Below are 17,340 nucleotides of genomic sequence, written 5' to 3' on the forward strand. Positions count from 1 at the left end.
CAAATTTGTATACACGACAGAAAAAATAAAATATGATTATTAATTACTAGTGTATAGCTTCAAAAGAAAAGTTTATTTCAAACTTAGTAACAGGCAGCTAATAATTGTTAAAGGTAGTAAAAATGGGTCAGCTGACAATTGATATAAAACATGCTAGTGATGTGCCATTGCCAGATTACAAAACAAAACTTTTAAATATAGTTTTTAAAATAGGCTAGTTAAAATGACAGATATGTGGAACAAGTATAAGGAAGAAATGAAAAGAAAACGGTCAAAAGAACCTGAAACCAAAACAACGAGTAAGTTAAATACATCCCAAATTATTCAACAAAAGAGCATTACCATCCAAAGATGTAGCCCTGAAGTCTCAGGTAGAGCTCAAAAATACTCAAAAATTGGAGCTCGTGAGTTTGTTCCGTATTTTTTTGATGAGGTAAGCATTGAAAATATTAAAGAGGCTTGCAACAGTCATTTTTCATTTATAGAAGAAGATTTAACCTGCGATATTTTAGCTGGGGAACAAGGTCCCTCGTGTACCCTTCTTTCCCAATTACCCAATTTCAGAGTAGTTTACATTCGTGCTATTTCAGAAAAAATTAAATTAGTCCCTAATATTGAAATGGATAAAATAAGTGACCCAATGTCTTTGCCTTTGATTAAGAAAAAGAAAACTAGTAAGGACATCAGACAACAACAGCCTTGTTTGGAAATAAATTACCCTATTCCAAAAAGTTTATCTGTAATGGAAATGATAAAGTTAGGAAATGTTTACGAGGCCACAAATACAAAATTAAAAATCTCAGATTTCAATATTTTGAAACTGATGTGGACTTCTGAAATAGAAATAGACATTAAGATGGAAAAAAATAATTTTAGTGAAGGGGGTTTCAGAAAGGCCTATAAAGTGCAATCTTCCTCTAATATATTGCCTGGCACTTGGGTATTGAAAAAATATCTTCCAGAGACACTGGGTGCTTTAAAAGCAACAAATCAAACTCCAGAAGAGCATACGCGAAAAATTGTCCAAATGCATATGCTTGCAACCAATTTTGCTGCACAATTGGCAAAAACTGCTCAAGCATTATCTAATAAACAGTTTGGATATGTGCCAAAATACACTAGAATTTATTTTGGAAAACTTTTAAATGATGGGGATTGGGAGTTTGTTACCATAGAGGAATACATAGAAGGATCTTTTAAAAAGTACATATCAAATGATGGTAAAAAATGTGGTGACACTAATGCAGTTGCATTTCAAAAAGCTGCTTGTTTAGCCCACTTCAGTTATTCCCATTCTGATCAGCAGTTGCTCCTCACTGACCTCCAAGGCGGGATTTTAACATACACAGACCCTGAAATTGCATCTCTAAATCCAATAAATGATGACGGAAGCACACATTTTTGTGCTGGAAATATAGGACCAACTGCAATAACTAACTTTATTGCAGACCATGAATGCAATGATTATTGCAAACTGCTAGATTTAAAGATGTAAATGTTTTTGTTTTTACCCAATTTAACCATGACTTGTTGTACTGCTAGTAAAAGTAGGTGAAAAAATAAACTATTTAAATACACTGAACACTGACAATATTTTTTAGACTGAAATTTTACTTATCTTTATTAAAGTGTTTATGATTTTACATTTTCTCTCACTTTTATATGTTTGCTGTATATATAGATAAAATAAACTTGTGTTCCAAGAATTAATTTGATTATTTGAACAAATACCATACAGTTCACTGAAAATTACACAAATGAATACATAGTAATTTTTTAAAATATAAAGTGAGGGACATTATTAAGTTTAGATACAACAGCTTGTTTCAATAGCAAATAAGTTTCTACACACTTATTAGCAGATAATTGATAAGGGTCGGCAACACAGTTTTCAAACATACTCCTTTGAGCAGGTAACAAAAAATCATTGGGAACTTTAAGTACTTCTGATACATCAGCAACTTCCTTCAATTGAACATCTGTTAATGTTTGCCCTTCAAAAATATTAAATGCCTTAGCAACTTGACGTGTGACATTTGATCTCTAAGCATGGAAACTTTACAACATGTTGTTCTTATATTGCTTTCGTGGAATGATTTTAAAACAAGTTAAATAACATGCGTTAAAGATATTTAATATACATGGTCTGATGCATTATTAACTATAACTAACCACACTTTCTAAGTCCATATTTTTCTGGAAAATTGTATATATGATCAGGAATGCCATCAGGAAGATAAGTACTTTTTTGATAACGAATTCTATGGGTGTTCCAGTTATTGACAAAATCTTTCATCTCCCTTTCCAACACAGGTATGTACACAAATGCAAGTGCATCTCTGTTAAAAGGAAATGCATCCTAGAAAAACTTAATATATTTGGTTGGGAGTGTGATCTTTACCGGCAGCGTGGTGTAGTGGTCAGAACACTTGTTTACCATACACAGGGTCTTGGGTTCAATCCCCACGGCACTTAATCAGCAGCGTAATTATCGGGCAATTATAAATCTATAATATCCCAAACTGACACAGGCAATTCAAAACTGGGTTGGGGTAACTCTTGTTACTCTATGTTTAGGTCGCGCATTCGACCTTCCCACATCGAGGATAAAGATATAAAGGCCTATATACATCTTACCTGTCTAGGGCACTTTCAGGGTTGTAATGGCCATTATCTTTCAAAAACATTAATTGGCCTTTAAAATATTTTTCAAGTCTTCCATGCAATTCTTTCCACCATCTCTCAATCTATGTAAAAAATACACCACACTTTTATACACCTGATGTATAATAGTATAAATAGGATAAAGTATCTTTATTCCCCGAAAAAAATTATAATATATATATACAATTTTACAATACTATTTTATGTATATATACAATTTATATATAGTTTATAAGATAACAAACTTGATTTGAAGTTGATTTTCCATAGATGACTGTATTGCCCGCATTAGTAGCAATCTCAGAATACTGTCCTCTAAGAAATGCATGCAATGTAGCCATAATTCCAGTTTCTGTGCCTTTGTCAAGTCGAATAAATTTTGCAATAATTTTTTTCTCATACAAATAGTCAAAGTACCAACGTCCTATTAGTTTTGGGTCACAATTATCTTTCCAGATTCGAAGCCATAACAGCTTACGGCTGGCTGTATCAATACAGCCATAAACAGCTAGAGGAAAGGTACTTCTTTGAAAACCCATTAACTTACAATGTCCATCAAGTGAATGCACCCAATCGGACCCTTTACTAGTAAAATACCCCTTTTTAGGCCTTTTTTTTCCTGGTATTCTTGATTGAAGGCCTTCTGGGTCCAATTCTGACATTGCTGCATAGACAAGATCTCTTGGCACATTCATATTATGTTGAATTCTGAGTTTCTGTTGCATGGCTCTATATCCCAAAAATTTACCTGGTCCCTGAAGTTCCTTATGTACTGTTAGCTTGACTTCGTTTAAAGATATCGTTCGATTAGTATAAGTTATATTAAAATGTTGAAGACGGCGGCAGAGAGTCCTTAGGCTCCATGTATACTGAGGAAAGTCACGTTTAACAAAGTCAAGTATTTCTTTTCGCTTAAATAGTTTCTTTACTAAATCTTGTAAATGAGTGGCCAACTTATCATCACTTTTCCAATCAGGATTTACTAAATCATGTTTGGGTAAAGACATTTTAAAACTCTAGAGGGAACCTTAAAGGCCATAAAAACTGTTGGAATTAGAAAAAAATAAGTTACACAAACTCTGGTCTGCTGCTAAGCCAAAACCATTCGACAAGAGGCCAGCAACTATAATCAATAACATACTAAACAGGCAAAGAAAACTAATGACTAAGTCGCAGTAACAAAGATGTGAGTGAAGTTAGCCATTGCACATCCAGGAAAAAAATTAAAACTGCAAGCAACTTAAAATCTGATCACCTAGCTGCCTAGTTAATAGTCACCTTTAGTGTCGTGGTAGCTTAAGTTACTACCCGCCTAGGACTTGTATTTACCTTACACCTTGATATGAATGACAACAAACTTGTACAAAAACGCAATTTAAGAATTCTTCAGCAATCATGCGTTTTACCAGCTCATGACAAACATAGTTTCCAGTTAAATTTCGATAAATATTAAAATATTTTATTACAATTCTACACTTTGTATTTTTAAATTGCTTTTAATGCATATAAATAATACATTGCAGATGAATAAAAAATAGTTTTTTTAAATGTTTAACAACTTTTAACATTTTGTGATGGAAACACTGGCACTGGCACTCTTCGGCCAGGTCGAAAAAACAAAATTTGCGTTTGCAAATGCGTTTCACTTTGCGTTTACGTTTGCAAATGCGTTTGACTTTGCGTTTACGTTTGCAAATGCGTTTCACTTTGCGTTTACGTTTGCAAATGCGTTTGACTTTGCGTTTACGTTTGCGAATGCGTTTGACTTTGCGTTTACGTTTGCAAATGCGTTTGACTTTGCGTTTACGTTTGCAAATGCGTTTGACTTTGCGTTTACGTTTGCAAATGCGTTTGACTTTGCGTTTACGTTTGCAAATGCGTTTGACTTTGCGTTTACGTTTGCAAATGCGTTTGACTTTGCGTTTACGTTTGCAAATGCGTTTGACTTTGCGTTTACGTTTGCAAATGCGTTTGACTTTGCGTTTACGTTTGCAAATGCGTTTGACTTTGCGTTTACGTTTGCAAATGCGTTTGACTTTACGTTTACGTTTGCAAATGCGTTTGACTTTACGTTTGCAAATGCGTTTGACTTTGCGTTTACGTTTTCAAATGCGTTTGACTTTGCGTTTACGTTTGCAAATGCGTTTTACTTTGCGTTTACGTTTGCAAATGCGTTTGACTTTGCGTTTACATTTGCAAATGCGTTTGACTTTGCGTTTACGTTTGCAATTGCGTTTCACTTTGCGTTTACGTTTGCAAATGCGTTTGACTTTGCGTTTACGTTTGCAAATGCGTTTGACTTTGCAATTGCGTTTGACTTTGCGTTTACGTTTGACTTTACGTTTGCAATTGCGTTTGACTTCGCGTTTACGTTTGCAAATGCGTTTGACTTTACGTTTGCAAATGCGTTTGACTTTGCGTTTACGTTTGCAAATGCGTTTACTTTTGTAGCTTTATCTAAAACTGTAGGTAAAATTGTGGTGGCACTAATAGGCCACCATACATAAGATAACTGTTTTAAAAAAGAATAACCAAGAATAGAATCACATGTCAAAGGCAAACCACAGATTTTAAAAACAAATTTAAGATTAAAAGACATCAAAATAGGAGTTAATGTAAGGGTTGATGCAATCAAGAAACGATAACAAAAATAATTCCCACCAAGTGTGAAATAACTAAATTTAATTGTTTTTAATGTGAATAAAAGGTTAGCTTATGCACAAAAAGATACAAGATCAATGGGGATTGAACCCATGACCTTATGTGTGGTGTAGCAAGTGTTCTTACCACTACACCACGCTGCCGCTTTGTTCTGTATAGGGTATTTTAACCCACTTGATAATGGTCTATTGCATTTTCATGTATTAGTGATTCATACAATAGGGTATTTTAACCCACTTGATAATGGTTTATTGCATTTTCATGTATTAGTGATTCATACAATAGGGTATTTTAACCCACTTGATAATGGTTTATTGCATTTTCATATATTAGTGATTCATACAATAGGGTATTTTAACCCACTTGATAATGGTTTATTGCATTTTCATGTATTAGTGATTCATACAATAGGGTATTTTAACCCACTTGATAATGGTTTATTGCATTTTCATGTATTAGTGATTCATACAAACCTAAAAAATGAATAATTTACCTAACTCCATTTCTACTAATTTATTCTAATTTCTTAAAAGAATTACTTTAAAATCGATTTTTAAATTGCGGTTTATAAAATTCCTCCTTTTTTAACTTTTCTGGGTTGTTTATCTAAAAATATTTTCAAAAATAAAACTAAAGTTAAGGTTTAAATATCAATTACAAAAGCCTTCATTCATATGTATATGTGAAAATAATCAATGTAAAACGGTAACATGATATTTTATATTAATAGACGATTAAAAAAATTATCTAAATAATCAAATTAAAATTATACCTTGAAGCAAACCAGAATAACGCAGTATGTATCACTTTTCAGAAGGATTTTATTGCGATTAAAAGAAGGATTTTATTGCGACCAGCAATTTACGTAAATAAAATAGGTACGTAATCAAGGACTTTAAGCAAAAGGCATTTATTCTTTTTTGTATATATCTTTATCGTCAATGTGGGAAGGTCGAATGCCTGTCCTAAACATAGAGTAACATCAGTTACTCCGACCTGGTCTCGAGTTGCCTTTAGCAGTTTGGGATATTATATATATTATAATTGCCCAGTAATTATTAAGTGCTGGCTCAGCAAGAGTTTATACCGTTTATAGCGTCTTACTCAAGGACGCTACAGCACAAGGACAGTGGGGATTGAACCCACGACCTTATGTGTGGTGGAGCAAGTGTTCTTACCACTACACCACGTCGCCGGCTGTAATCGTTTGTAATCGTTATAATCATTTGTTTACATAATGGTCGCCGTTACATAGCTCCCCCACAAAACTATTTAATGTTACAGTGGTCGGCAACCACCGGGCCGCGGCCCGGTACCGGTCCATGAGCAGTAAGTTCTCGGGCCGTATTTTTTTCCAGTTTAAATGCTTAAAAACAAAACAGAAACGGCTTTTCTTTCTGATTTGTAAGCTTATTTTGTCGTAGAAACGTTTAAAAATTGTTTGAACTGTTTGATTTCATTCACACGAAAATGCAAAAAAAGTTTTTTTTTTTTAAAAGCTGATCCGCGAAAAAGATTTCAATTTTGAATCGGTCCGCAGTGCAAAAAAGGTTGCGGACCTCTGTGCTACGGTACAAATTGATCATGTGGTACAACTCGTCTTGTTGATTGTCTGGTTGACAAGATGGAATCGTGCTTTTTGATATTGGTAGGCGTTCTTCTTTCTGTTGCTGAAAAATTAACTTTCGGTGGTCGTTTGCGTTGGAGGGAACAGCAAGGGAAATTGGTTTTGTAATGTTTACAAAAGCTGGTTTGAGCCGATCAACTTGAATGGTTTCTTTGCGTTGGCCAATTTCTATTTGAAAAGTCTTAGCACCACGTGGTATAATTTTGTATGACCCAATGTAAGGGTGATGCAGTGCAGGCCGTTTACTATCTTTTCGCATGAAAACATAACCTTCCTTAAATAGTGAAGATGACAAAAAAATCTCTGATGTTGAGTGCCAATTGGTTGTCATCGGGGTTTGCTATTGTAATGTTTTACTTAGTTTGGATAAAATGTGGACATATTTTGGTTTTTTAAATTTTTGCCTGGTTCACCAACGAAATTCCAGAAACAGCAATTGTTTTGCCATAAACCAGTTCTGGTTTAGAGAATGTTTAAAGTCCTTTTTTGGGACCGTTCTTATTCCCCGTTCTTATTCCCAAAAAGCCCAAGGTGATTCGTCCACCTATTATTTAGAAGTTGTGCAATGAGAGCTCTCTTCAAATAACGATAAAAACGTTCAATCAACTAGCCCATTGGATTGTGGGTGGAAAGCTGTGGTGTGGTAAAGATGGGTCGACTGAAAATGAGGGAATGGAAATTGAAGGAACGGAAAATGAAGGAACGGAAAATGAAGGAACCGGAAAATGAAGGAACGGAAAATGAAGGAACCGGAAAATGAAGAAACGGAAAATGAAGGAAACGGAAAATGAAGGAACCGGAAAATGAAGGAAAGCAAAAAAGGAGAGGGCGGAATCTTAAATACTAAAACGCGGAAATACCGTTGACTGTTTATTTAGGATTACTGTCATTTATTCGAGATCTGATAAGCAATAATGAGTTAATTTTTATTACCCCAGCATACCCTAACTCTCTTCTATAAAATGCCCGTTAATTTCTAAAATAATATTGACTTAAATACAAATAAACAGTCAACGGAATTTCCGCGTTTTATTTTTTTAAGATTCCGCCTCTCCCTTTTTCAATTTCCGTTCCTTCATTTTCCGGTTCCTTCATTTTCCGGTTCCTTCATTTTCCGTTCCTTCAATTTCCGTTCCTTCATTTTCCATTCCCTCAAATTCCGCGTCCCCGTAAAGATGCATTTCTAATATTTGAAATGCCATAAAGAAGACGTAAACTGTAAACCACGATCTGAAGTTATGTCTTTAATAGGAATGGCTTCTGGCCATCTAGTGAATCAGTCCACAATAAAGAAAATGTAACATTATCCTCGCAACATGGGTAATGGTCTAATGTTAACATGCGAAAATGTCGATCAAACATGCTGAATTTTTTCGAGGGGCGATTTAGTGTGTTGATGTATTTTAGCATGCAACACATTGTTTGGCATTCAATCCAACTTCTATTCTAACCGTGCCAACAACTTGCTGAAAAAATTTTGCCGATGAGATGTCGTTGTTGGCAAAAATGTTGCAAAAGCAAAATGTGAGGTTTATGATTCGTAAACACCGTAAAGCTTTTCCTTCCAGAAAATAACGAAAACGGCGAACCGATTAAACAACGCTAATAACTCTCTATCAAAAACACTGTATTTGAATTCGGGATAGCGTAGATGTCTACTGAAGAACGCTAATGGCTTTCTCGCGTTTTGATAAAACTGTTCCAGTATTGAACCAACGTCTATATCAGCTGCATTAAAGACCAATCCCGTTGGAGCTTTGCTCAAAGAATGAAACAGCATTGCAGCGTCTGCCAGTGCCTTTTAGCTGGCGTAAAGACAGCTTGCAGACGTGGTGTCCACACCAGAAATTCTCGTTTTTGCTGAATGCCTCGTAGATAGGTCACATACCGGCGGCTAAAGGTAGAAATTTATCATGCCTGCAAATTTTTAAAGAGCCTTTATTGTAGTGGGAATTGGAAAATTTTAAAGTCCCTTTTTCAGTAACTCAATGGCCTAAAAAATTGATTTCCCAAGTTTACGTTTTGATATGTTAATAATTAAACCGTTTTTTTAAACAAAGTTCTGGCAGATTTTGAATGTGATCCTTTTCATTAGCGCTTGCCACTAAGATATTATCAAAATAAACAAAAAAAGTCGAGTGAACGACAAAACATGTCCATTAATCTTTACAATGCTTGGGCATTCGTAAACATTCAAAAAAGCCAAAAGGGGTTATAACTGCAGTTTTTGAAATGTTAGATTGGTTAACAGGAACTTGGTGATAGCCTTGAACAAGGTCCATTTTCGAAAAAAACTTAAAGCCAGCTATTGATTTAGAAAAATCCTAGATGTTTCGAAATAGGCTACAGCTTTAAAAACACTCAACTGCAGTGGACATGCTCCAAACATTTTATTACAGATTTTTTATAAATAAATTTTCTTAATAATATTGAAAATCATTATTGTTGTTCCTAACGAAAAAAAATAGTGAATTCAATGCGAACGAAACTTTATTTAATAAAAAAAATAATAATATTTTTAAAACTTACATATGTTATTAAGGTAACAACTAATAAAAACTTTTATATATACTGTACTTTATGCAAAATTTTATTTTGAATATCGGTAAAATATGGTCTTACGCTGACTTTATACACGGGAATTTCATCGCCGACTCCCCATCGTTTTTTTGCAGGACAAATCTTCTGGCAACTCTTTAAACGTTTTATTCTTTGTGTTTTAGTATATAAATTTATATACATTAACACGGGCAATAACTAATAACATATTTATGCACATTTTTAGTGTAAAAAATGATTAATTAATGACCTTATTTCTTCAAATATCGTTTAGAAAGACGGCCCCCATTTCGCAAAATACGAGATTTCATAACGCATCGTCTTGTGTCCCCTAAAAGTGCGCGCTTTCAAAATTAGTTTTTTATAGGTTTTAGTTTGTAAAATTAAAAAAATTGACACGGGAAAAGAAAGATAACATATTTATGCATAATCCTCAGTGTAAAAAAGGAAAAATTAACGCTCTATTTTCTTCAAATATTGTTTGGAAAGGCGGCACTATTTGGCAAAATACGAGATAACATTATGCATTGTCCTTCGTCACCTAAAAGCGCGCGCTTTCAAAATTAGTTTTTTATAGGTTTTAGTTTAAATAGTTAAAAAATTAACACGCCAAAAGAAAGATAATATATTTATACATAATCCTCAGTGTAAAAAATAAAAAATTAACGCTCTATTTTCTTCAAATATTGTTTGAAAAGGCGGCACTATTTGGCAAAATACGAGATAACATTTTGCATTGTCCTCCGTCACCTAAAAGCGCTCGCTTTCAAAATTAGTTTTTTATAGGTTTTAGTTTGTAAAGTTAAAAAATGACACGCCAAAAGAAAGATAACATGTTCTTGCACATTATTATTATAAAAAATATTAATTTACTGCTTATTTTATTTCAAATACTGTCTAAAACACTGTATAAAACTACGCGAAAATAAAATTTCTCGCGGTAATTAAAATGCAAAATCCCCGCTCTTTTGAAAAAAAAATTTTGGCCGAAGTGTCCGGAGGCCGAAGTGTCCGAGGGCAGAAGTGTGTGGTTACCGGACATGAAACCGACTGCAAGCCATAAGCGCCCGTCTTTAATCCATTTTAAAAATATGTTTTTGGGAAAAAAATATTTAAAAAAATAAATATTCCAAAAATAACATATATACTTATCGTAACAACAAATTAAAATTTTTTTATATACTATACTTTTCGTCAAATTTTATTTTCAGTTTCGATAAAATACGGCCTGACGAAAAATTGTGCAGGCCGAAAGTAAATTTTGCAGGCCATAAGCGCCCGTCTTTAATTCGTTTTAAAAATACATTTTTGGAACAAAAATTTTAAAAAAAATATTTTAAAATCTAGCATATACATTTTTCGTAACAACTTTTTAATTTTTTTTATGTGTAATACTTTTTGTTAAGTTTTGTTTTGAATATCGGTAAAATACGGTCTTAAATTGACATTTTATGGGACAATTTCGTCACCGCCCCCCCGCGTTTTTTGCAGGCCGAACCTTCTGGCCGAAGCTGGCAACCTTTTTAGGAATTTATTTAAATTCTTTACTTCTACTTTTTTTATATATACTGTTTGTTTTTCCTGTGAAATGAATCTGCAAAAAGTACCAACATAAAGAGGGCAACCCTCAAATAAAGCAAGCTATAATGACTATTGTGGGATCAAAAGTTTTAGTTGCCTTTGTTGTAGTTGACTCTGTTGTTGTTGACTTTGTTTTTTTTTGTAACAGTTGTCTTTTCTTGGGATGTTGTCACTACTACATTTGACTGAGATGTGGTGTCTAGCTTACTGGTAGTTGAAATGGTAGAATCTGATTGTGTGATTGTGTTAAGTCTGGTGCAGAACTGGTGTCTATACCAGTTGTAGTTACTTCTTAAATTGTGGTTACTTCAGCTAAGTTTTTTGATTAATATAAAAAGTTATATAACTGTCAAGTTTAGTGTGCTTTTTACACTAAAAAAATAACAACTTGGTTATAGTTTAATATCACCTGTTAATCTTAACATTTTGGATTCGGTATCTATTAAATTTGTATTTACTGTAAGAATAGTTGTAGTGGATGTAAAACTCCCAGGTACAATAAAATTAGCTCTGAAATTTTAAAAACAAACGTTTTTTATATCACTTTTGTAATGAGGTATTGTAAATAAGTAAATTAATTTTATTAGATATTAACTAAATTTTACTCTGCTGCAAGTCTTCTAGTTGTTCCAAGACATCTACATTAACAAATAAATTTAAGACATTTTAAAAATGAGTTTTCTTCATTTTTTTATAATTCTTGAAACTTTAAAATATTTTTAATTTAAAAAATATTATCAGCATACATACATCATTGACATACCAATTAATTTTATAATTTATTTTTTTATCTTGGTCAGTGAAATCTGTGACTGTTGCTGTTCCATTACTACTTAAACCGACAATAATTAAAGGTTCGTTTAAATCTAAATTTGATATATTGCTAGTAATGAAGCCAACTAAAAATAAAAATTGTTGTTTTAAAAAAACTTTGCTTATATATATTTGATTAAAATGTATAATATATATATAGGGTTAACATAAGTATATATAAAAGCAATGCTAACAAAAGCAAAGAATCCTTTTCGAAATCTGTGAAATTTTAATAAGTTTAATTACAATACAATCCTACTTATTATTAACTTTGCACGATTACTTATTATTTATTTACAATGTAATTTGATCATATTAGTAGAACTTATTGGCAATTGGTTTTAATTGGGCATAATTGAGACATCATTACAATGTTTTAATTATAATGCTTATTTTTAAAGATTTGTTCCACTAAATCAATAATTTATTATTTTTGAGCATAACCAGGGTGGTCTCTAAGCGCTACTTACTTTATAAGGCAAACGGCTATAGGCAGTTACAAATTTGTTGCCATATTAAATACTCCGGCATTTGACCACTAGGTGCCAGCTAAAGAGTATTTAGCATCATTTCAACACATTGTACATTGTTGGTGTTGAATTTTGAATCATTTGGTGTATGATTGACTGCGTTTATCATTATGTCAAAATCTGTGTCACATGCTGATCTTTTGTTGTCACAACAAGAGCGTCGCAGTGTAAAGCGACTTTTGGAAACATTACCAGGCTTTTATACCCGGGCTGAAAGCCTAATGCTAAACCCACAAGGGGCAAGTGCTTTAAAGCTGTTGCTACTCGAAATTAATGAATGCTACAATAAAATAATGTCCTTATGTGAGGAAGTGGCGGAAGAAGATTCTATGCCTGATACAAACTCTAAGAAAGAAGATGTTGTAACTTCAAAGGGAGAGTTTGATGCTCGTGTTTCTCAATGGCTAGAAAAGGTTGAAAAAAAGGGTGTGCAAGATGCTGTTAGCGTAAGAAGCATACGCAGTCACCGGACTCACTCGTCAGTTAGTACTTCTTCGTCTCGGAGGAGGGTAAAGGCACTGAACACCAGATCAGTGGCTCTGCAGCTTGATGCAGAACGCGCAGCCGAACAGGCTGAGAGGGAAATAAGGCAACTCGAAGATAAGCGCCTAGCCCTCGAAAGAGAAGCAGAAGAAAAGCGGCTTGCCTTGAAACGAGAAGAAGAAGAAAAGCAAAGACAAGCTGAAGAAAAACGCCTAGCTGTAGAAAGAGAGGCAGAGGAGAAACGTCTTGCATTAGAACGACGCCAACGTAAGGCAGAACAAGATCGAATCATGCGAGAGAACAACATAAAAAGAGAAATGATTTTAATCAAGCATGATAGGGAGGAAGAATTGTCTTGCATGTCTGAGATGTCCTCAATCCGTGGGGAGAGGATGGCTAAGGCTAGATTACCTAAGAAAGAGAGCCAACCTGTCCTTGAAGCGAAACAGACGGAAAAGGTTATGCCTACACATGATAGAAAGCCACTTCCATTCTTCACTGAACCGTTAAGGCAATTGAAAAGATCACCCCCAGTCTTAAGAAAGGTTACTGAACACAATTTTAAGTCAGAGATTGGAGAGCGGTTTTTACCTAAGCCACAAATTGCTCAATTTAATGGTGATCCACTGGAATATCGAGCATTTATGATTAAATTTGATTCCTTTATTGATGCCCGGCTTGCTGGTGACAAAACCTTGGTTCTTGTTTATTTAATTCAACATTGCGAGAAGCATGTTGTTGACCTTTTAATTCCTTACTCTGATGACACAATTAACGGGTATGATTTGGCGCGCCAGTGCCTTGAGTTCGAATTCGGATCTGCTCATAGAATAGCCAGAGCATGTGAGCGAAGTCTACACGAAATATCCAGTATCATTGATGACAAACCAGAATCTTTGCGTCGACTGTCTGTTAAGATTCAGAAATGTTTAAGTGCCCTTCAAAAAGTGCAATCAGCATCTGTTTTAGATACGGTTGATTTTATTAGTTCAATTGTGCAGAAATTGCCGCCAAATTTGCAGAAAGACTGGATAAAATACTCTGCTAAAGTTGAGGCAAAGGCAGGGTACTATGCTTGGTTCAATGATTTTGCGGAATTCATATTTCATTGTTCAAAAACTCTCAATTCTACTTATGGGCGAACTTTGGGCTCTGGATCTGGGAAAAGGCAAAAGAATATATTTCAACGTCGGGGTGTTGGAGTGCACAGCACTGAAGTGTCTGTGGCTACTCCGGAAGAGTCAAATAAGTCTGCTTGCAATGTTAGCAAGTTTAAGCCAACTTGTGTGGTCTGCAAAAAAGCCCATTATCTTGGCCAGTGCTATGAATTTCGAGGAAAATCTCTCCAGGAAAGAAGACCCTGGTGAAGAATTCAAGGCTGTGTTTTTGCTGTCTCAATCCTGGGCATTTTAGCAGGAAATGCGTAAAGAAGAAGTTGTGCTCGGTAAAGAGATGTAAGAGTGATGGACATCATTGGACTTTACATCCAGACGATAAGAAATCTTTAATCCTGGAAGTGGGCGCTGCTAAAGCTTCTGTAAACTCGGTTGCTATGGGAGGTACAGCATGTTGTTTAAATGTTGTGCCTGTTGTGGTTTTTTCTAGTGGAAGGGAGTTCAAGACATATGCGTTGCTTGATCCTGGCTCCTCGGCATCGTTTCGCATCCCAGAGCTAGTTCAGAACCTTAAATTGAAGGGAAAAACATGTAATCTGTGGTTGAAGACAGTGAACGGAGACAAGCTAGAAAAAACACAGACCTTCTCCTTTAAGGTGCGCTCAATGGATTGGGCATTTGATGCAGTCATTTCTCTCCAGGATGTAGTGATGGTGCCATCAATTCCAGCTTCTCCTAACCCTTTGCCCGAGGACTTTAATTTACAGCGGTATGACTAACTTAAAAAAATTTTGTTTCCTTTCATTGATCAGGGAAGGGTAACACTTCTGCTCGGAGCAAACCTTGCCGAGGTACATGAATGAAAGGTTGTCGCTTCTGGAAGCAGTTGTAATTCTCCGACAGTCATGAAGTTAAAATAGGGATTGTCACTTGTTGGGGGTCAGAGGTCGTTGTCGACAGCTGCTATGAATAATGTGGTGGTGACAAAGAGTTTGGAAAGTGAACTGTCACAGCCATTTGGGTCCAGTGTTGTATGTGAGATAGGAAGAGACCAGTCTGCAGAGGGTCGCCAAGTGTTCCAGATGTTAAAGGACACGGTGAAGTTGGTGGATGGTCACTATTGCCTACCACTGCCATGAAAAAGTTCCAAAGTTGAGTTGCCTGACAACATGTCATCTGCCTATAACCGTCTGAGATTCCTTCAGAGAAGATTTGCCAAGGATGGGGAGCTAAGGTTGAAATATCATTGGAAGATGCAATCGTATATAGATAGTAACTTTGCGGAGGAAATTAAACTCAGGGATTGTGTTAGTTTTGGTCGTGTGTGGTAATCTCCCTCACCATCATGTGGTAAAGCCCAACAAGATCAGAATTGTTTTTGATTGTGCTTCGGTCTGTTCAGGTGTTTCTTTAAATGACATGCTGTTCAGTGGGTCAGATCTAGTGAATTCGCTGGTTTGGGTGCTACTTCGTTTTCGGAAAAATCGAATAGCAATCGCTAGTGACATCAAGGAAATGTTTCATCAAGTTCGTGTCGCAGCTGATAGAGATGCATTTCGGTTTTTGTGGTGGCCAGGTGGTGATATGAGCAAGGATCCTGTGCCACATCGGATTTTAGTTCATTTGTTCGGAAGTCGAAGTTCTCCTTCTATTGCTGCTTTTTGTCTAAGGCAAGTTGCTGTTGAATTTGGGCATTTATTTCCACCAGAGACTTCTATTGTGGTAAGAAAAAACTTCTATGTTGACGATTGCTTGTTATCGGTGCAGACAGAAGAGGAAGGTATCGCAATAGCTGCTAATTTAAAAGAGCTGTTATTAAAGGCAGGGTTTGTGCTAACAAAGTGGTTATGCAACAGTCAGGCTGTGATGGACTCGTTGCCGGCAGAAAGTCATGCTAAATGCTTAACGGAATTGTCGCTAGGCGAATGATGTAGAGGAAAAGGTGCTCGGGGTTCATTGGTCAGTTTCAGGGGACAGATTCGAGTTCAAGGTTCGGCCAAAGGAAAACAGTTACGCTGTTAAGAGAAAGGTACTGGTTGGAGAAGGCAAGCATAGTAATCCGGAAGATTATTGACCAATGCGTTAGGTGTCGTCGTCGATACGGGAAGTCTGGGGAACAGTTTATGGCGGATTTGCCATATGCTTGCCTTCGTGTAGGTGAAAGTCCCTTTAGTCATGTCGGGATCGATTACTTTGGGCCTTTATTAGTAAAACAAGGAAGAAGTGAGGTCAAAAGGTGGGGAGCAATCTTCACATGTATGACTACTCGAGCTGTTCATCTGGAAGTGGCTTTTGGTCTCTCTTTTGATGAATTTCTATTAGTCTTTAGACGTTTTACTATGATGCGTTGTTGTGTTACACACATTTATTCAGACAATGGCACAAATTTTATTGGAGCCGAGAAGATTATGAAAGATGCAATAAGTGGTTGGAATCAGTCATTAATTGTAGATGAGTTTCGGCAAAAGGGGATTGTCTGGAAATTCAATCCATCAGGAGCAAGTCATTTTGGGGGGAGCTGGGAAAGACAAATTCGATCGGTGAGAAGAATTCTTCTATCTTTGGCAATGGGAAGAACTCACTCGGATTTAACCTTGAAGACGTTGTTTGTTGAAGTGGCAGCAATGATAAACTCAAGGCCACTTACACCTTTATCCTTTGCCCCTGGAAGTCAAAAGCCTTTGACTCCCAGTGATTTGTTGCTGTTGAGACCACCTCCAGTTTTGCCACCAGTTGTCACTACAGATCGGGATTGTTATGCTGCTGCTCGCTGGAGGCAAATTCAAAGACTTTCTGTTCACTTCTGGAATAGGTTTGTGAAGGAGTATTTGCCATATATTGCAATCCGTCCAAAATGGAGGGAGCAGCGCAGAAATTTTGCAGTGGGTGACATTGTGGCTATTGTTGACGAAGGTCTGCCCAGAGGTCAATGGAAAATGGGCAGGATTTTAGAGGTTTTTTCGGACAAGGTCGGATTCGTTAGATCAGTCTTTGTGAGAATTGGTCATTCTTACGTCCGGATACCAATTACAAAACTGTGTCTTCTTGTGGAAGCAGATGGAGGTTCCTCTAATAAAAGTAACCCAGGGATAAGGCCTGGTACCTCCCGTTAAGGGAACCAGGAGATGAGGATGGGTGCATCCCGTGAAGGGAACCCGGAGATAAAACCTAAGACAGGGGTGGAGCTGAAGACCCAGAAGCAGGCAGAGAAACTACCTTTGGTCGACGGGGAGGATGGGTCTTGTGAATGACTCAAAATGAACTTAGGACCCCTTAACTTTGTTTTCTTTTTTGTGTTCTTTTTTGT

At 35.9% G+C, this 17,340-nt stretch overlaps 3 protein-coding genes across 3 annotated transcripts; 2 read left to right on the forward strand and 1 right to left on the reverse strand.

The window, feature by feature from the left end:
• Window positions 1-223: 223 nt before the first annotated feature.
• Window positions 224-1,495, forward strand: LOC145752770 (myosin heavy chain kinase C-like). The gene is made up of 2 exons (XM_082569103.1): window positions 224-299; window positions 486-1,495. Exons 1-2 carry the CDS (start codon window positions 224-226, stop codon window positions 1,493-1,495), a joined length of 1,086 nt encoding a protein of 361 aa, XP_082425229.1.
• Window positions 1,496-1,776: 281 nt separating this feature from the next.
• LOC145753311 (uncharacterized) lies at window positions 1,777-4,394 on the reverse strand. Its single transcript, XM_082569720.1, has 4 exons — window positions 2,910-4,394; window positions 2,638-2,747; window positions 2,173-2,339; window positions 1,777-1,994 (listed from the first exon to the last, which is right to left on the reverse strand). Exons 1-4 carry the CDS (start codon window positions 3,669-3,671, stop codon window positions 1,777-1,779), a joined length of 1,257 nt encoding a protein of 418 aa, XP_082425846.1. The 5' UTR covers window positions 3,672-4,394.
• An 11,762-nt stretch (window positions 4,395-16,156) lies between these two features.
• LOC145753312 (uncharacterized) lies at window positions 16,157-17,146 on the forward strand. Its single transcript, XM_082569721.1, has one exon. It carries the CDS (start codon window positions 16,157-16,159, stop codon window positions 17,144-17,146), a length of 990 nt encoding a protein of 329 aa, XP_082425847.1.
• Window positions 17,147-17,340: the final 194 nt, after the last annotated feature.

Source organism: Corella eumyota, chromosome 5 (assembly GCF_963082875.1).
Source record: "Corella eumyota chromosome 5, kaCorEumy4.1, whole genome shotgun sequence".
NCBI lineage: Eukaryota > Metazoa > Chordata > Ascidiacea > Phlebobranchia > Corellidae > Corella > Corella eumyota.